At 36.7% G+C, this 21,525-nt stretch overlaps 1 protein-coding gene across 5 annotated transcripts in view; it reads left to right on the plus strand.

The window, feature by feature from the left end:
- Positions 1-21,525, plus strand: part of KIF16B (kinesin family member 16B) — a 148,383-nt gene that overhangs the window by 45,287 nt on the left and 81,571 nt on the right. For all 5 annotated transcript variants that reach the window (XR_012774931.1, XR_012774932.1, XM_075496885.1 and 2 more), the window contains exons 13-14: positions 20,267-20,386; positions 20,952-21,003. Coding sequence is in view for 3 of the 5 variants with exons in the window: in XM_075496885.1 (XP_075353000.1) it covers positions 20,267-20,386; positions 20,952-21,003 (172 nt within the window). In the remaining 2 variants the exon portion in view is untranslated. The remainder of the gene's footprint in view (positions 1-20,266; positions 20,387-20,951; positions 21,004-21,525) is intronic.

The raw sequence follows: 21,525 nt of genomic DNA on the forward strand, positions 1-21,525 counted from the left end.
CGGCTGTGTGGTGTTTAGCTGCCTACCGGGTGAGACCATGACAATATACAAAACAATGTATGCACGATGCTGTATTTAAACTGTTCATTTTCAGCTTTGGCATATGTGTTTGTTTGTATGTTTGGCAGGAATAACACTTGTTTCTAAGGATTTTTCACATTTCAGTAAGTGAATCATTTTTGTAAAATTGTTGCTAGTTAGACATGTTGGTGTTGCATTTTGGTTAGAATGTCTGTTGGCTGTGTTTGAAGCGTAACTGTACTTTTAACGGGAGGCAAATCTGTACTTTCATTTGAAGAAATTTTATTTGTTATTTTATAACTTCTTCTGTTTGTTATTTGTATTAGACAACACTCTTCGCATGCTTCCAGTTTTTGTTTCCTTTCTACAAGCTATGTCTTCTGCTTGAATTTTTAAGGAAGAGGTTTAAAAACCACTGCAAAATTAAAATAGGATAGCATATCTATGGAACTGGCAGAAAGAATTTAAGTCCGATGTTACTGCTAAATTTGTTTTCTTTTAGAAAAGTTGATAAATAGAAAAACAACTCTGTTCCTAGGGTTGTTTGCTTTCTCAACAATTGTTTGCCCTCCAATAATTATGTAATATATGTACATTTATCAAACTAAATTTGTATGGAAAGGAAAAATGCACCTTTGAATTAAGTAGTCTATTACTAACATATTATGCTTAATAGGATTCCCTTCAGCTGGCTTGTGAATGTTGTGCAGAAGACAAGATACTAAGAAAGTTTTAAAAGTGCTGATGTTAATTATTCTTGTCTATCTCAGTCGGAAATCACACAATAAATGATAATAAGTTCTCTTTCTCTAGAAGCCTGTTTAAATGTGGTTTTGGTTTCATGCACTAGATGTCACTGCAGATACAAAAATCAGGTTTTTCTGCATGCTTAATTCAGATTTAATTCAGATATTTTAAGGCAAAATTATTTGCAATATCTTGACTCTCATTGCTGCTTGGATCTACTAAAATACAGTTATGAGAATGCCGAAACATTGGTTTAGGAGCAACTCCCGAAGAACCTGAGTAACTGTTTTGAAGGAAGTGCTTCTGCACAGCAATTCACAGGTGGCATGCACTGTAAAGTGATTATGTACATTCAGAATTATTGCAATTATTTGTCAGTACATTTTTCAACTCTCTTTTTTAAATTACTGTGTATCTAGAATGTTTGACAAATTACTTTAGCTAAAGCCTTTAAAACGTATTTATTTTCTTAACTTTGTTGTAGCTCTGATATTTTAGGGATATAAAAGAACAGTTTCTGAGAGAGGTAGTATCTTTTATTTGACCAGGTAATATCATTGAGAAATCAAACAGGCTTTTGGACATACGGATCTTTCACCAGGCCACTTCTGCTATTTGCTTCCTCTTTTAATGGATCTTGCAGTTGAAAAGCCAGTGGCAGTGATATGGAGCTTCTATTTATAACTGTTTCTTTTAACATTTTTCTCTTCATTAATCACTTCTATAGGTTTATAATTGAATTTCAGTACATTAAAATTTAATAAGTTTGGGTTTTTTCCATCTTTGAGAAAGTTGTCTGGCAACAAGGGAATGTTTACTGTTCTCAATCCTTGTACAGTATTTACCCACAACTCCTGACTCCTGAGTGATGACAAGTAATACCTAGTTTAGCTCTCAGTTTTCATTAGGGTTTGTTTTCTTATACCTGGCCTTGTGCATTATTTATTTATTTCCCAAGCGTAGCAGTTACTGGCAGTGGTTGTAGTCTATAAAATCACCTATTCTGGTTGTGAGATTTAAAGTTGGGATAAATTGTCATTACTAAATGTCACATAGCTTCCCTCCTCCAAAGCCTCTACAGATGGACTTTTTATTCTTTGGGGATTGGTTCAGAAGCTGGGACATGAAAACATAGCATTGCATCTCCCTGCAATGCTGCCCCCCCCCCCCCCCTTTTTTTTTTTGTCATTAAGATAAAATGAATGTATTTACATCCCAGGATCTTTATGCTATTGGCCAGCATACAGATTTCTGCTTTGGAATTTGAGTTTGGACAGAGATCATCCAAACATGATTCGTTTTACCTTAAATAGACGTTTTTTCATACTGTATTACTGAACAGATGCCATTATTAAATGATGATTATTACTTTGATCATCCCCCTTGCTTCAGTCTGGTAAGTATGCCTAGGTCAGTGCAGGCTGAGAAGAAAGAAAATACAGTAGAGAGAATTTTTGATAAAAGCAAAAAACCAGAAACTTTTAAAGGGGTTATATGGGTTGTCCTGAGATACACATTACTCTTTCTGCAGGAGAGCAGCTCTCATTGCTCTTCACCTACCAGTGATTTTTTTCAGTGCTTTGTCCACTCTCAGCATTGGCTTGCTGTTGTCAGAGGAAGAAAAAATACAAAATTGGGAACTGGTGCTACTGATCTGCCGTAGCTCTTTCCCTAATAGAAACAGTATTGAAAGGGTCCCAGCCACCTGGGGAACACTAAGTGCAGCAGTCAAAAGTAGATTTCAAAAGAAATAGTTGTCTGATTTCAAGTCTGTCTCTGCCACCTGTGTTCATCTTATTAAGAAACCTCTGTTCTCTCTTGCAGTCTCTTTACCTGCTTGCGATGCCTCTGCGGTGGCCTGACCACCTTCAGCTTTCAGTTTCTGCTAGAAGGTCGCAATCAAGAGATGCTTAATGCTACTGATTGTTTTTTATTTTGGTTTTAAACTGTTTTTCCTACTTGAAACCACCTGGACCATCAGAGAAGCACGGTCGGGGGCTGCCGTTTCTGAGCTCACCAGCCACGGATTAAGGCAGGGTTGAATAGTTTGGTTGATCCAGGCTGTGCATTCCAAAAGAGGCCCTCCGGTTTCTAGGAATAACCATACTCCCAAGTATTTCGCTGCCGTCCTCCTTACAACTGGGGCCCTGCATTTGTAGATTATCCAGGCCATGCTTAGCTTTAATCCATCCCTAGGGCTTGTAGGCGGTTTTCAAATGAGAGGGAGTCAGACAGAGTGAGTTGCTTTTGAAATCCTTTCTACAGCTCAGATGCCACTTGTTCAACAATTCCTCCTGGGCATTTGGTCTGCTTTTCTATTAATTTTCTTGTGGCAGGAAGGGGAGCTAAATTGAAAGCAGTGGAAGCCCCTGATTTAGCCTGTAGAAAAAAGAAGAAATATAGTCTGAAAGCTGTTTATTCTAACGGATCAGCACAGAAGTAGTGAGAAGGAGAAAAGACAGAATGTAAATTCCTCGTTGGACTTGGTTGTGGGAGGGTAAAGAAGCATTCCAACGTCAACATTTTAGATGAAAAACATAAATTTATCTTGAGTCCCTCACAAAGTCACTGTTTCTAATGGCAATGTGTATTGGATATGAAATACTAGAACCATTTTATTCTGCTGGTGTTTTTAGCAGTGTACTTAGGAGTTTATTACTGCATGATTCTGATAGCTTTGAGTACATGGTACTGTTGTGCACCTGACTTAATGTCTTAATTGGCAACTGAGCATAGCCTCGATTCATACAGCCATACTGTGGTAGAAGTGCGGCCGGAGTGATGTGCTTGTTCTTTGTTCTTCCCAACTACAGAGATGATATTTTTAATGAAATCCACTAAGAGATGTCTCAAACACAGATGGCAGCATAAATCTGCCACTGTTGCAATCAGGCTGTGTTCCTGAACAAAGGAAAGGGCAGGTCCAGTTTCCGACTGCCATGTGTCTTCAGATTCATTCATTCTATACCTCAGTAGCTGGGCTGTGAGGGACAGGAGCGTGACGGCAACCAAGCCTATGCATCTTTCTCTGCAACGCTATTGCGTTGCTAGTCCCAAAGTCTCTTTTTTCTCCTTGCTAGTTGTTGCTTACTAGTATGCATAGTCCTACTCCTTTTTTCAATTTCTTTCAATAGCGAGGGTTACATTTTGGCCCTGAGGAAGGGACTAATAGATTTAAAGTAATCTGTTACTTTAGATTCATCTCTACAGAAGTAGAGGTGAATTTCTAGGGAAATAATAAACAAAATGGAACTCCAGATAAGTGAAACGCTTCTTAATTCTCCCATCCCCCAAGAAACACACAAAAACGGAAATAGCTTTTAAAATGAATAAATGTATTAGCTATGAAACTAGGGTTTTTTTCCTCTACAATTCCATGACTCGTTCATCATCCAGCTTTAGCAACAAATGAGGTAGGAGTCCTGTAGATAATAGTCTAGTTCATTGCATTCTCTTGATTCATTCCCGGAGTACAGTCTATGGAATGAATTATTCACAGGTCCTGTAGAAAATATATGATCATGTAATTAAAGACTGTATTGTAATGCATATGGGAGAAGAGGATGAATTAAGATAGCCTATTTCTTTCTCTTCCAGCCAGGCCCTTTCCCCCTTTCAGATACCAGCATGAAGAATACTGAGGGCAGGGTTGCTGTCTCTTGTCTGGAAAGTATCATACCTCCTGCTAGGAAGGATCACTAATGGCAACAAAAGTCTTGTTCTCTGCCCCGAATGTCAGCACTGAAATACATAGACTTATTTTTCCTTTTAGACTAATGTGTGCTTCGTGTGGTCACACATAAGAAGCTGTGAAGAGGTGAAGCCTGCCCCGCTTGAGACATAGCAAAATGCTCTGTCTGCCTCGTTTTTTGAAATAGAAGAATAGTTTTCCCTTAAACCCAAGCTGGTGGGGGCAGAAACCAGCCTGCAGCAGATGCTTCAGCATGGAAAATGGCAGCTTTGATGGTTTAAGTTTTATAAGCCACTGGAAAACAGGATTTTACAGCTAGTGTCCAGGAAGCTTGAGCAGCCGAACAGGCACCTCTACTTACAATTAGGCAAATCCTGCAATTCTATTCAGGGAATTTTTCTTAGATGTCAGTAGTAGTTCTGTCTGTACAAGGTCTAAAGTGTCAAGGAGCAGGCACTGCGACTTGTTAAGTTTGTCCTTGTAATTCCAGGAACGAAGGCCAATTTTCCTGAAAAATTACTTTGAATCTGCCAAGGCTTCTGATGGAAATCCTTGTAGCACGTTAAGTATAGTGGTGCTTTGGGGTGCCACTACAATAATAGGGTTTCTGTGTATTAATAGACAGCTGCATGTCAGCGGTGAGCACGTGGCAATCTGTTTTGAGGCGGAAAGAGGAACAATGAAAAATGGAAAAGGTAAGCTGACCTTATGAGACTAAGAACTGCTTCTGTAATTCCCTTATTCTTTAAAGGAATAGCATCATTAATTTTCCATCATTTTAGCTTCACTATCTTAGCAGTTGCTCATTTAAGCAGTTCTGCATCTGCCTTTTTAACTGACATTCATTTCAGAGTGCTATTGATGCCTGTGTGGGCTGCTGCTGGAGCACCTGCACTTTCACAGTAAGCTGTTCCCAAAAAGACAACAGTTTTCTGATCTTGGTTGTTGCCGACTCTTCAGTGGCTTTTCTCGATTGATGAGGGTGGTGTGGTCTAATGCTCTAGGAGACAGGGAAAAATCTGATTAGGAAGTTTCTTCGCAGTTGTGGTTGTCTTTGTGGCTTTGGATAGTAGAAGTTTCTTCCTCTTGGAAGACTAAAGTGTCTTAATTGTACTAAACTTTTTGTTTAATTGTACTGAAGATGTCTCTGGCAGCCAGCAAGGATGGCGTTATTTCTTTGTCCCATTGACTAGAAGGAGAAGACATGGTAGGAATTTGTGCCCTATCTAACATACGTATGCATGAGGGAATCAATATCCCCTTTCATAATTGATGATTATATAAATAATTAATTTATTGCTTATAAAGGAAGAGCATATTTTTAATTTTCAAAAGCATTGTATTGAAGTCCTCGGATAGTAGAAAACGTAGCTTTGGCATGCCCACAGATTATAAAGCATACACCTCCTCACTGATGGTGTGTTCTGTATTTCCTCTTCTCTTCCCCTTGCCTCCCAAATAGCACCTACTACTTTTGTGGCAGGTGATTGAAAATTTATTTTGTTGTTCCAGAAATCATACCTGTGTCAAGCTGAACATAGCAAAACATAAGACAGAAATTTGATATGGTATATGGAGCTTTATAGAATACAAAAAAAGCTCGTTTAACAGACACCCACTAAGGAGAGGAGCAGCTTCACTAATATAATATGGAACGAAACAGCTTTTCCTAGTTAATGTGTAGGCTGTCACTTTAATGGGAATCTGAAATATTTCGAAGTTGTTTTCTTGGAATAGATTTTTTTCCCCCCTGGAATTGTCTTGTCAATCACAATTGGACACAATCAAATTTCTTTCAGCTGCTGCTCCGTGTTTTGTCTTGGCTGATCTCTTTGTGATAAGTATTTTGTATGGGAGCCAGCCTGCAGAGCAAGAATGGTGTCCATGTAACCAGTTCCCATCCAAAACATAACAAGCTAAATACTCAACTCTGCTTATCCCTTCATCTTGTAAGGAATTATTACTAGTGAGCCCAAACCAGATTTCACAATCTTTTGAAATCTTTTTTTTTTCTTCTTTCCTACCTCTTGTTCCTCTCACCTATACAGTAAATGTTTTCTTGTGCTTTGCAGTGGAAGTTCCTTATTCCTTTTTTAGTTCTTTGTGTAATATTATGCTTTGAGAAATCTTTTTACATTCTACACCATTGTATCAATAACTTTCCTAATGCTGGCATTTCTAATGTTTCCTGGCATACATTTCCAATATTTCCTAATATTGGCAGGATGACTATGTATATCCTAGTTGTCTGGAAAACTGTTGATGAAGTGTCTGCCTGTCTTCCAGGCGGCAATGCAGCATTCAAAAGTAAGGAGTGGGTCTGTTCCATCTCTTCAGTATGTAGTCTGGATAGTTTAACCCATCAATGCAAACGCTAAAAGCTCTGTGAACATATCTGTGTGGTTTCCAAATCATTTTTCTGACACTGTTCTTGGTTTTTCCAGTTGGGCCATAGCAAGATTGCTTTATTATGCAGAATATTTTTTTCTGGTACACTTATATATTTTCCCCTCTGAGTATGAGCACATTATTGAGACATATAGTATAGAGAATACTCAGCTCTGACAATCTAATATAACTTAATATTCTTCTCTTTCCACTCCAGTTTTCCCAGAAGGAAATCAAAAATCTTGTCAGCAGTGATTGACTCATCCAATACTCTCATTAAAGAGGGTGCAGGTTCAGTTTTATTTGTTGGAGGGTAATGTGCTAGTGTTTCAGGTTGTCCCTATTTTAGGTACTGAAACATCAGTTAGTGCTTGAAAGTATTTTAGGTGCCTAATTCCCATTTGTTTTCAGTTGGATTTGGCTGTGTTTATACCTTAAAAACACAGGGTTTAGATAGAATGCTATGGGGTAGTTAATTTTTTCTTTTCCCCAGCACAACTTCCTTCTGTGTGAAAGAAGTCTCATCGTTTTGCAGGAACTTTTTCAGCAAAAGATTTGCGATTTTGGGCAGCTTCTGACCCAGTAATAGTTCATCCATGAATATCACAGTTTCTGCATCTGGAGTTTTTACCCTTAGGTAAATCCAGAAGACATAACTAAAACCAAGTAGTCTGCAACAGACTGGTTAAAGACTTATCTGTCTTCAAAATGTCAACTTCTGTAGAGCCTTTAGTTAAATATTTACATTTAATTTCTTTAAAAGTCTGGTTTGCAGCATGTGGACAAACTACTGCTGAAGGATTTGTTCTGAATGTGTTTCATTGAATTCTTGGATTTTCTGTATGGCAGATTTCTGTTAAAAAGTATCTTCCTGCATAAGTACTTCTCCAAGTCTTTGATTGTTGAAGACTGGAAGCTTATTTTGTTTCCAACTGTTTTTCATTTCCCCTCGAGTTCTCATTTTGTGGCTGTGTTCACAAAGCATAAGGAAACGAATGTGGAGACCGGTTATATTTCAAAACTCTTCATAAAGAACAGTGTTTTAACTTCTTATATTTTGTAGCTGTCCAAAGGTGCTCAGTGGTTAATTACATGAAGAAGCAGTCTGATGCTGCAAGGAGCGAAATGGGCTTATTACCTCCCCTTAAAAACTTGTTAAAATCCTCCTTCATTTCCATTCCTGAGTTCAGGCTACAGTATCGTATCTCTACTTGGATAGTGCCGTGGTCAGCACGAGGGTTTGCCAAAGTGATGGTAGGCCGAGAAGGGTGCTGACATGAATCAAGAAAATACCATATTTTGAATCTTGGGAGAGACTTATCTCTCCTGTTTTTTTTTTTTTTCAGTTGAATGTGGGGATGTTTGTTTTGAAGAAGAATTTCTGGTGAAGGGAAACCATTCAAAATCTCATACCCTAGTCATTATGGGAAGCTTGATTGCTCTAAGGAGCAAGATAAGCTGTCCAGAAGCTTTTTTTAAAAAAAAAAAAGCAGGATACCTATTTGCAGGTTATGTTTTGCATGAAGGAATGACATGTCCTTAGTTGTTTTTTTTTTTTTTTTTCCAGCAGGATCCACCTTTCATATATGCTTCTGCAGCTTCTGTGGTGACAGCTTTTTAATGGGAACTCTGAGGAAACCAGGGTTTGGAATATTGATATGGCAATTGCTCCACAATATTCATTTATTTACTGATTACGTGCTGCAGGGACACTCTGAATTTTGCAGAAAACAGTAAATCTTATACTCGGGCAGAGTGACTATCGCATAACCAAGAATTATCTGTGTTAAAGAAGAGGAGCATATAGTTTCAGTTTTCTGGTGTTCATTTAGTTGTTAACTGGCCCCTATAGGAAAGCACAGATCCATTTGTCTTTTTGGTTATATATACCAACTTACTTAATGTTTGCAAGGAACACTTTTTCTATTGAGAAATGCAACTGATAATGTGGCAAATATAAAGTCACACTTTTGGGCAGCTGAAATGTAGGTGCTTAAATGCCCACCTGAATTACAGTAATCCCACTGTCATTTACTTCTGTTTACACAGTCTTTAATTATGTGATCACATCGTGGTCTCTCATTATTTCTTTCTCTGGTTTCAGTCAATGGAGAGATGGCTGCAAAATCCAACATGGAGTTCTGAGATGTGGAGGGAAGGAGGCTGTGGTCTGATGGACCTTGATTGATTTCAGAGTTAGGGTCATATATAGGGAGCATAGCAGAAATGCAAAGGAGGATTTTAAGCTTAAAGATTCCTTTAACCCAGGGAAATGGTATCCCTTGTTGTATCCCTAACCCAGGGAAATCTGAGTGGGTTTCTTCCTGAGGAATTTTCTTTTGGCAGTTTTCCTTTAAAGTTGCCAGTCTCCTAAGACCTAAATTGATTAGCTGAATTTAAGACACTCATTAAGACACTTAATTGAAATATGCCTGGGAGAGAATTTGGTTATATTTGGTTTTATGTTTAAATCTCTGTAGTTTTGTCCAAGTATAAGCTGCTTTAGATAGGAAATCTAAAAGTTTTCTCTCTTTTTAAAATAACATGTTTAAATGTTTAATGCTGTAGATTGGTTTTGGTAAAGCAATATTGAAGTTTGTCCTGAACTCAACAAGTAGTATTGAGAGGTCATAAGCTTTTGTTTACCAGTGATCTTTTTGGTCTTAATCCACCTGCCAACTGGTTTTCATTAAGAAAGGACGTTGTACGTGTTAAATTCAAGCTGACTTCAATGTCACATAGTCCTGGTTGGCAACATTTTTAAAAGATAGTTTAGTGTACTCCTGACAGTTTATGTTAATGAAACATTTAAATGAATATTTCAAACACCTAGTCTGCTTTTTATTGAAATAGTTAAAATTAGGCCTGTTATGAGGTCTTATTTAACTTCTGAAAATATGAAACTTTTAGTGCCTTGCCTGCCTCAAAGGCTTAGGATTGAAAGAGTGGATTTGCCCTCCATCTGTTGCGGTTGGTGATATTTACTTGCCAGTCATGATAAGTCACTGAAAAGTGCTACATTGTACTCCATATCAGTGCATTAACCTTTTATTTTGAGTTCATTTACATAGTGGGATGAATTACCTCCACTAGATCTATAATTTTGAGGTGCAGTAGGACCTGTCAGGAGTCGCTGAGAATTCAGGTGAGAGACGAGGCTGCCATGATACGCAGCCTTTGTGCACTAATGTTTTCAAATCTCAGTAGGATTATAAAAATAACATAAAGCTTTGCCACTGAAGAAGAAAAACTTGCCTCATTTTTTACAGTGTGTAAATATAACAAATGTCATACCTCCTCTGGTGAACATGACTTTCTTCTTTATTATTTTGTATTAGCTGGCAAAAAGTAGTCCCCTGGAGGTTTTTTCTGAGACTGCAAAAAAGATGACAGCTACCCAAGTTAGGGTTCAAATCAGTCGGCAAAGTGCAAAGGTCAGTGATTGCTTCTTGAGGTTTGGGTAGACTGCTTTGCATTTTCTCCCAAAATATACAGCAGGTTTGTATCTTTAAAGGAAGTGTTATTTTCTGTTAGTAGTTGGCAAAGCTGTGTTAAGTTACTCTCATTGCCTAAGTGAGACCTAAATTTAAAAAATACTGAAATCTGGCTAAACTGCAGTCTGCCAAGAATGCCATAATATACAGTAGTCTAGATTACATAGATTGCAAGAGTTTCCCCCCTTTCTGTTTTTTTCCCATTCAATTTTAGCTGAACTTATAAAAAATGTAATGGGAACTTTACACTTCAGTCAATATTTGGAATGTCTATCTTGGCTACGAAATATGATTTAAGTTTTTGGGTAGGTGTTTTTTTTTTCTTTTTTTCTTCCGTTAGATATATTTCTTCTGGCTTTGGTGTTAGGGACTGATGCCAGATTATAGATTTCACAGTATAGGTTGTTTTTATTTAATTAATTTATAAAGGACACTTCCCTTTGATACAAACAGTACATGTTTCTCGTGAGCATATTTTGGGGATTATACTCTTGTCATCTTGTCCTTTCCCCCCATCTTATGTGTGTTTATCCTCTTTATTTGTTTGACCTACTCTTCCCCACCCCCCGGAGGCTTTTATCTTGTTTGGCATCTATACATGTGATTCTTTATTGTTTCTAATTAAAATTGAGATCCTTCTATTACGATTACAGTTCAAGCATGTGGCGTTCCCTTATGCTGTTCTTTAAAGCAGTTAAATTACTGTATTTGGCTATTACAAATTAGAATGACTTGTTTGTTTTTATTTCACTGTTAAAATTGTGAAATAAACTGTAGTTTCATTAAATGTAATTAAAGGGCATGGGCATTTCCTGTGTCTCCTCCTGGCTTTCAATCGTTGTACTGTAAATGCTGCAATTTAGAGAATTCAGGTCAATTGAGTATATACTATGTATATGTATACAGTTCTTATTTCTATTTGTATGTACATATACATATCTTGTATACTGTTAATGATAGAATTTGAGTTTGTTTTTAGATAGGGTTTATTTCACTGGAATTTGAATTAAGGGAAGATATGTATAGTTGCTAAGAAAAGTTTAGTTTCCCCAACTGAGTTTACTAGCTTTACAAAAGAAGAGTATCACCAATCCTAGTCACTTCAAGATGTACAACCACTTGCTAATGCCATTTGTGCCAGCTTAAAGCACCAATTATTTTATGCTTTGGGTACACAAAATCAAACTGATAGTTTTTAAAGGGCACTTTATTCTGTCTTTTTGTAGCATCCTCAAATGTTTGCCTTGAGATCAAAGGGAATATATTTTTTGTGATTTCTGACCTTTTAATAGTCCTTTAACTTGCATTAAAAACTTCACATAAGTGACAACTCATATTTGCTGTCACTGACCTAGTAAAACCTAGCACATTATTTCTGCAGGAAAAAGTAAGGTGATTATACCTTCATCAATTACCAGAAAAGTCATTATAAACTCCGTTCTCAAAATGAAATGAAAGAAAAATAGTCTGCTAAAATACTACCTAGTGGAACTAAACATTTAAAGCTAAATGCAAATATTAAATTCAGAACTGCTACTCTGACCTACGTTCATTATGCTGAAGTAAATTGTGGAGGGACTCAAAACCTTGACTAATACGGCCTCCTGAACGGCTTGTATTTGCTGGACTAGTGAGGAGACTTCAATTTTATGGAATGCTTTTCTTGTGAAGACGTCTTTCAAATGGCATATTTATTTCTGCCATATGTCTTTCAAAAATTGGAACAATCATAACTACCTTCTTCCCTGTAAATCTGTTGGTTTTTTAAATAGTAATTTCCTATTTAATTAGTATTTATAATGTTGTCTATAGTGTGAGATCATTTCTAGAGCTAGCTGGTCCTAGTTTGCTGCCCAGTACGTGCTGGATCTGGTTCTGTCCGTCAGTGATCCCTTCTAGAAATAGCTGTAGGACTGGTTCTCATCGCTCTGGATGTTGGTAAAGCATTTGACCCTGGGACACATAGGACACTATTTCCTTATTTTAGGTAGTGTGGAGATTAGAATTTAAATAAAATAAAAGTGGTTGTAGAGAGGATGTTATGGAAGTGGTGGCTGGGAAATGAGGTGGAGGGAAGTTGGTAGTAGTGGTTGGTTTTGTTTATTTTTTTTGAGGGGGAGGTGGTGTTGGAGCTCATTTTTGGGCTTGACCATGTTTAACAATTTCTTTAGGTGTGTTAACTGGTGAAGTTTGCTGATATTAAAGCTGGGAGACATAATTTGTCTAGCAGAGCATCTCACAGAGGACAGGATGACTCTAAGGATTAGAATAATAGAAGGGTGATTGATGGTTAATAGCAGTGCAAAAGCATCAAGACTAATAAGAACTTAATACACCATGGAAGGGGAGAAGGATGGCGTGAGACTTCACTGTCATGAGATAGTAGGCCTGCATGAAAGACAAACGAAATCTCGGAAGGATCAGAAGGATGTTTTGCGCAGTGAGTGGAAAACAGGAGTGCTCTTGTACGTTGTGCTGGGAAAATTGCATGTACACTGGGAACATGGCATGTAAGTCATCAAGGTCAAGGAAGATGGGCCTTTAGAGAGGATGTGTTAAACGCCGGGGCATGGCGAGCCTGGTCATATGAAAGGAGATGCTTGGAGTTTGGCCTGGTATAACCACAGTAAGGAGAGTGGATATGACTGCTGTCAGTAACTATATCAATGAATAAATGCCGGAGAAGGAAAATAATTATTTCAGCTGAATGTCAATAGTGATGCAAAATAGACCAGTATGAACTGGCTATTACTAAGTTCAGACCAAATATTTGAAAACAATTTACATTATATAAAGGATGAGAGCCTGAGTGTAATCTATAAAATGATTTATTATGCTATTTGGGAACTGCACTTGGTAACATAGGAGGTCACTTGCAGTTCTTTCCCCTCAGGTAGGAGAAACATTGCTGGTGTTTTACACAGAGGTAAAATTCCTGAAATTTTGCTTAAATTACAGAACTAATCAAGTAAGCTTCCTTGTGTTTTGTAGGGCTTACTGGCAAGTTTACTAAATTTTTAGTATGCTCGCCTCTTAATATTTGAGTGCAACTTTAATAGTTGGCCTTGTCTTCTTTGTAAATATAATAATTAGCATGCAATGCAGTGAAAATTCAGAGGAGTAGTCCATCTGTTTACTTTTCTTTCAGAAGAATTAAATCTAGAATTAGTCAGATAATTTCTGTAAATAGAAACAGAAGTCTGTCTGCAGTGTATTCCTTTTAAATTCTGCTATTTTTAATCCATTAAAAACCTCTCCAAACATTAGGATTGTACCACCCAAATAATGGGAATAAACTTTGAGTGGAAAACAACAGTTAGAAAGCTTGTATTTGGAAGGGAAAAGAAAGAACGTAGAGATGGAACTGGGCCATGGTCTACAGCTGTTTTGTACAAGGGTGGTGATCTTGTTGCGTAGTTGAAGACTGGCTTTTGTCAGAGCTCTTAGGTAGACTTCTGACTTAGTAATAGGTCAGTGCTTTGCAAGCGTTTGCTCAAACACCAAAGAACACGCAATAGAAATGCTTTGCGGGTTTTGCATCAGACTTGAGGCTTTAGCAGTTACACGAGTCATGCAGAATTGTGTGCAAGTTGAAGTCCAAGACCAAAGTTAGAGAGGCATTTTCATGAAGGACAGTTACTGTTTACCAGTGCCATATGGAATTTAATATAGTTGCAAACAACATTTTTAAAGCTTACGTAAGAAGGGAATTGCATGCTGGCAGATTGTCTGTCTTAGATAAGTAGGCAAAATATTCCCCCATTTAAAAAGAAAAAAGAAGGAGGTGGGAACATGATGATAAACACTATTTTTTCATTTGCACTGAAAGCCTTCATATTTCACAAGAGTATTTGATTAACATAGATAAACGCATAAATGTATGGAGGGTGATACAGGAATAATAAAAGCATCCCATATCCCAATGACATATCTGGAAAATTTTGTAACTCTAAAGATAAATTAGAGTTCTGTGGAATGCACAGATAATGCATGCAATAATAAGATAATACTTTGTTGATCTGAGTTCCTGATTATTGGATAATTTAGTTATGGTTTCAAAGCAATATATTAATTTGGAAAATTGCAGAATAATTTAGCTTTTGTACTTCAATTGTTTGGTAGAAGCTCTAATTTATTCAGCTAAACTATTCCTGAGGTTTTATTCTATAAAACTTCACTGATCTATAATTTAGCTTGTTTGGCTTTATAATGCAATGACAACCTGCAGCTAAATGCAGAAAGGATTTACAGGTGAATGAAGTTTAAGTGAAAAATTGTTTGTGCTGGTAAATTGGAATTTAGTTTCTTTAGTCCTTGGGATTGTGAATGGATCTATACAGGTTTTTACTATCTAATGCAAATTAAATGTTGTGAATTTTTTCTCTTAAGGCATGCAGCACACGTTGTTATTAAAATATAAAGCTATGACTGTAGAAGACACTGGTAGCGTTGCTGTATTTTGTTTATGCCAAGAATCAGAAAGCGACTCCTTATTAAAGGGGATATGATCTGAGTGAAAACGCAGTGTCTGTAGGGTTGTTGGGCTAGACCTTGTAGAAACTAAGAAGAAGAAAGGGCTAGGTAAAGGCAGACAATGAAAACAACCCCCAAAAGAATTTTTCCTCTTGTTTTCTCAAAAATGTCAGGAATTATGGAAGGTTTCACAAATTGGTAAGTTGGGGAGGTGGCCAGGAAAGGAGGTGTTTATCTTCAGTCAGAAGTGCTGTTTCCATGTTTGCCCCTTCTCCCCACAGATCTCATGGAAGGTAACTTGCCAAAAGCAGAAAATGCTGCATAAGGAATCATTATATGATATATGTATATATATTTTTTTCTTACCACAAATATGAGTTTAAAGTAAGATCTTTCTTACTCCCTCAGAACACAGGATAAAACCACTTTGTTGTATCAAAAAAGCAGTAAATGTGAATGAGAAGTATTTTCTTATGTTGACTTTTATGCATAGTGGCTAAAGAATTCATTGCTGTAAGAATTTTTTAAAGTAAAAAATCAGCAGGAGTCGCAAGAGACTCAGAATTTGTATTGATAACACAAATTTCTAAGGTATATTTACTAATAATATACATTAAGACACTAGGAAATCTGCTTTTAAATCAAACTTCAAACATTCTTGTCCTTTGTGCAGTTGTTAAAGAGAAATTATACTGGCTCAGATTAAATACCCCTGTAGGTGAAGCAGGGTTTATTCAGCAGTACTCAATTTTGGAATATAAACTGGGGCAAGTGGATAGCAATCCTTCCCCAGAAAACTTCCCATGCTTTCTGTGTCTGTGGTTCTTGAAATTATGGAACTACAGGTGATGGATACCCTGTGCCTTTGCCCAGAAGTACCTTCTTGCCTTTTCTCACCATTTCTCCAGTTCATTTCTTGCGTCTGTGTAAATTATTGATGTCTGCAGTGTCCTTCAGTTTAACAAGGGGTTGCCTTTTGGTTTTGAACTCCTGCTGAATAATTTTCTTCTCTACTCCCTCGTATAAGCAACAGCAAGTGAGCACTGCTTGGTTGGGACTTCTTCCACTCGGGTTTTGTACCCATTCATCATGATCCTGCCCTGCAGTTACGCCTCATTGTCTCTTTTTTGAAAGGGTTAACTCTGGAAACACAAGCAGTGTAGCCCTCTTAGAGCACACATACGTGAACTGGGTTGGCCTGGTGTAGGCATATCTTTTTCTATTGTAATTCAGTAGTACAACCCTCAGCTTCCTGGGTTTGTCCGAAACCTCTGTGATGGAACTGTGATTTTAAGTCGCCTATCTTTCACCAGTCTGGGATGGAGAATATACAAATTTCTGACTTCAGTGAGTGAAGTCCTGGGTTTTTCACCCACCTTGATTATGGAGTGACCAGCTGAGGCTACTTCATCTGTATTTATTGCTCTCTCTGTTGGTATAGCCTCTTTAATGCCGTGTATCTGCTGGGTTTGGAAATCAGCATTTTCAGGTGCCTTTGAATTCTGAGCAGTATGGAATATTTTTTTTCTGTAAGTATGAAACATTTGTTTCTGGTGATTTAAAGGGAATGCAAAGTGTACTGAACACATAACTGGAGGAAAACCAATTAAGAATTAAGAACTTCCCTTGTGTACAGTTTACATCTATATATTTTATAGAGAGCTTAACGTTAGTACGGGGCCACTGAGTATCTTCAGACATTTTTGTGAACTCAGGATATAATAGCATATTTTCAATGAAATCAAATGCACCCAAAGTACCTGTTAGCATAAGGATCTGCTCTAGTATAGTCTGGTTAAATATTAATGCAAAGACTTTTGCCATTGCACATTTTTACCCATAATTTCTTTAATTTGGTATTACGCATTTTTGCATAATTTAAATATAGACATCTGGACAATTTACTTAGCCAGCATAATGTTATGTTTTACTGAAAGTGTCTGCACAGTGTATTCTCAGGACTGTGTGCCAGCAGCTAACTGTTCAATATTTAAATAAAAGAATTGAGTTTTTGCATTGGAAAGTGTAACAGAAATTAAACTCCTCCAAGAGGTTCTGTTCATTAAAAGGGCAGTGTACTAATTATGTGTACTCTTTAATAGGTGCTGGGCCAGTAGCAGCATATGTTTCACTCTACTGGTAGATTGGTCAAGGAATGTTAGAAATGTCTTTTGGGCTTATTTTCTTGTTTAATTTAATTCAATATGCTGTTGGTTAAAAAAGTAAACTTGTGTGATTCCATTTTTGTGTGGGCATTTAAAGAAATACATTTAAAGAAATCTTATGTATCTTAGAGCTGTTCTTTATCATGGGCCGTTGTATATGATGAAGGTTAACTCTACAGCTCAAATAAGTACTTTACACAAAGATTTTGTTCCTAAACTACCAGAACATATCTTAGCTGTGAGCTTGGAGATGCCTCTGTATCGGTTAATACAGCAAACTGAATACATCAGTGCAGAAGGGATGAGATTTCACAATAGCTCTTATATCTCTCATAGAAGTGTTTAATGAATTTACTGTACCAGGATATTTCTGACTGCTGAGTCAGAGCTGAATTCAAAGAGACCATCATTTAAATACACAATATAATCCCCTTATTGTAACTTTGACTCAAGAAAGTGTTTTCTTATGTACTGACTCAGAATCATTTTCTGAGTTTCTATTCTTCAAATAAGCCCCTTTGATCTAGCGGCTCCAAAAGAAGAAAACTTTTTTTTTTTCTCCCCCTCTTCACACAGTAGCCATTTATATTAACTGGAGTGCTCCTTTGTGGATAATACTTGGCTTGCTTTTTTTTCCACAGGTTAGGAACACATCTTAAATACTGAGGGAGTAGGTGTACACTTTTCTATTCAAGGATAATTCAAGCTGAGATGCATGCAGTACATTCAGCTTTCTTAAACTGTATCTTGAGGTTTTCATAAATTTTCTGAATTAGTGGTTTTTTTAATAGGGACAGTGACCTTTCCTGCTCTTGTCATTTGACTTATGGATTCACTGCTTCTTCAAATTGTGTTGCACAAATGAAAGTGAATCAAATCATGGCTCAAACCTAATCATTTCTCTGCCTTATAATAGCTTACAGACCTTCAATTTATTTCAAGAGAGGTCCGTCCTCCTTTAGAAACATCCTTCCTATGCTGTTGAGGATGAAAGAGGGACAATTTGGCTACTTCTTTCTGGCCTTTTTCTTCTCTTTCTCTCACTGTGGGAGAACAGAGTAATAAAGATCTGGTGTTGATGAAGTTTCTGTGATTTTGGTTTGGGGCAAAAGAGCACAGTTTGGCATTTGGAGGCTTCCTTGCAAAAGCTTTTAAATCTGGAATTAAATTTTAAGCCAAACGATTAAAGTTTAGCAGTTACTCCAGATATCTGATTAAGATTCAGAGTTTTTAGTAAATTGTATCAGAAGTTAAAAGCTAATTTACAGCAAGTATTAAAGAAAAAAATATTATAGCTAATCACAGCTATTGTCTGCTGCATTTATTATAATGCTTCCATCAACAGGATGCATTCTGTGTGTGAATGGTAGTCACTTACAAAATAAGAGTTTAGAAACTCAATTAATTTGTGTTCTTTAATTTTATATCTCAATAAATACACAACACATCTATTTTAAATCACAATTATACGTGCTTTATTTCTGAATATAGTAAAAATATGTTAAATATTAAAAGACTGGAAAATGAAGAATCTTTTTTTTTTAATTTTATCTTAATTATTTGTGAGATTTTTCTCACCCAGTGATAATTTCTTTGCCTCCTGGGATGTCTATTTTTCAGTCAGGAATGTTGGCAAATGCTTTGTTATGCTGGGGAAAAAAATGTTCAGCTCTTAATGTTTTATCAGTTCCATTGGGCCGAAGGTGCCAGCAGTTGTGTAAACGGCTACCAGTCCTCAGTGATTTAAGTCTTCAACCTCGTCATATGGGAACATTGTAAATTATGTATAACAGTAGATGCCACTCAATAAATATTTAATACGTGATAGGTATTTTTGACTGAAATTACTTTTTCACTCGAACGATGCTTTAAGCTGTATTTTTTGGTTTTATGAGGTGACACTTTTATAATATCAAGGAATAGCTAGGTGCATTTTGAATGTCAGAGAGCTGCAGGGCAACATGAATCACAGGTTTTTTTCTTTCTTCCTGAATGTTGGAGAACTTTTTAATTCATCCATGACTGGAGCAGGATTTCCCAGTTTTGTTTTGCAGTGTCTTTTGTATGTTGTGTCGTCATCTCGTCTTGCCCAGGTGTATCCATACTTAGAATTTCTTAAACAGTATCAGTATTGATCATGTTTTGTACTGTGCAGGGAAATGAGATATTGCATCTGTTTTCTTCTTTCAGATTTGTCAAGTTGCTGCACTTGGGAAAATACATATAACTATGTTTTCTTACAAACAGTGTAGCGTCTTGGTTGGCTCTGGAGAAGGTGTACTGATGACTTGGAAAAGGGGTAATCGCGCTGCTCTCAGAAAACCGATTTTCTGTGTTTAGTAGCACCAGGAGAAAAGTGTGTGCCTTATAATACACAGAAGTGATACTTGCTGATGTTACCTGTCCTTTCTGGGTTGTCAGTCTTGCTTGGCTTGTAAGGGCTTAGCTGTTTTACATAGAAAAACGCGTTCATTTTGAAAGGCGGTGTGTGTACACATTCACAGTCTCTGTTGCCATTATCTTCCAGGCCTAGAAGCCAATAGGATTTTGTTTCAACTTGAAAAATAAGCTTTATAAATACTAAAACTTATTTCAAAGCTATAATTAATTTCTTATTTATTGCATAGACTGTCTGATCGTTACTACATCACATGATATTTTATCCAAGGTTGAAGTCTTCCACTTGTAGTCCTGCTGAATGATGCTTCATCCTACAGGTGGCTGTACAATCTTGCCCAAAGGAATTTTGAAGAATCGAAATTATATGCTGCAAATATTTCCTACATTTATTTACTGTTGTCAGTGCTTCCCTTACATTGGATGATGTTTTAACTGCTTAGGCTTACTGAGTTTTCAGACGTCTGGGGTTTTTATTGTGCAAGGTTCATTTTATTTAAAGGATTGCCAAAGAGTTTTCAGTTTTCTATTCCTTAGCTGTACTGAATTCTGAGGAGTTTTAAATTCTCCTTACCATTATGCAAGGTGGTACATAGCTTGCTTTTAGACAACATTGCTTTGTTATGCTCTTGATTGATCTTCCTTATCTGGTATAATTCAGCTGTTTGTCTGGTTTCTTTCAAATAACACCTTCACAGATTTCCTGAACAGCAAGCTTGGAACGCTTAATGGAAATACAACAGTCACATTGAAAATGCAAAAAAAACATTTAAAAAACCACTTTTTTTGGTGATATTACAGAGAATAAGTTACATTAAACGTGGTTTAGAAAGAGAAGGAAGAGTGGTATTTCTTGCATATCCTAATAAATAGACTTTTGTCCTTTACAGGAACAAACCTTGGCTCTGAGGAAAGAAGGGATAGGTGTTGTGTTAGATTCTGAACTGCCTCATCTCATTGGTATTGATGATGATCTGCTCAGTACTGGTATCATCTTGTACCACTTGAAGGTAAATACACATCTGTGTTTCTATAGCCTTTATATGCCTTGTGATTTTTTTTCATTAGACAAATTGTAGTGTTCATTTGCTATCTAAATATAGTCCTCATCACATTTCTCCAGCATAGTAAGAAAAGCTCATTACATTTCTCTGCTATAGTAAGAAAAGCTCTTAAGAGGTTGCAACTGATTCGATTAAAATATCTGTTAATTTACTGTTTAGGTTTATCCTGAGGATCAACTGGTTAACCAGAGATAGGTATTTAATATTCCTACTCATGTATATTGGTTTTTCATTCATCTCATTGTAAAGCTTGACTTGAAATCCAAAGGTAGATTAATTGCCTCAAAACTACAAAGATGGTTCAACATGGGACAATTGAAACTTGAATTTGCTAATAATATTATATAATAATGACTGTGAAAGCATTCTAAAAATGCTACCCGATTTTTTTTCATGTATGTTTAAACATATATTTCGTTCAGATTACTCTGAGAAAATGCAAGGATAGCATATCTTTGTGGGGGAGGAAGGGAGATTTCAACTGAAAATAATGGTTTTCTCTCTTATTTAGGAGGGCCAAACATATGTTGGCAGAGAAGATGCTGTGACAGAACAGGATATTGGTATGGAATTTGGCATTTTTTTACATTCTTTCTTCAGTTGTTTTTCCTTCTTCTAACATCCCAGTATGTGAACAAAGCTTCATAATTTTTTTCTCTCTTTCAGTTAGTTATCTGTATGTTCTTGCATATTTTAATTTTTAGAAAATTTGAGAGCTGAATTACGTGGGACTTGCTTCAGAGAGCATGACTTCTAGAATAGCTTGTGGGCTTAAAATTTATTCATATTCATATACTTGTTACTAATTTATTTTTTGCTTCTCTTTAAATAGCATTCTGTAAAAATACCATCCTTTTTAATACAGCACCTGTCACAGTTACTGCACAGTTGTTCTCTTAATCTTTGTATAACAACAGTATTGCTATATTGCTATACCTAAAGCAGTCTTTGGACTTTAGATTTGAGTTGAAGAAAATTCTGGAAGTTGGTAAAAAGTAGGTAGGCTTCTTGCACTGATTTTTTTGTTCGCTTCTTATCAAAGCAACTAACTGCCAGATCTGGACTGTCCTGTTACATATGTTGCT

The sequence above is a fragment of the Mycteria americana genome, chromosome 3, assembly GCF_035582795.1.
Source record: "Mycteria americana isolate JAX WOST 10 ecotype Jacksonville Zoo and Gardens chromosome 3, USCA_MyAme_1.0, whole genome shotgun sequence".
NCBI lineage: Eukaryota > Metazoa > Chordata > Aves > Ciconiiformes > Ciconiidae > Mycteria > Mycteria americana.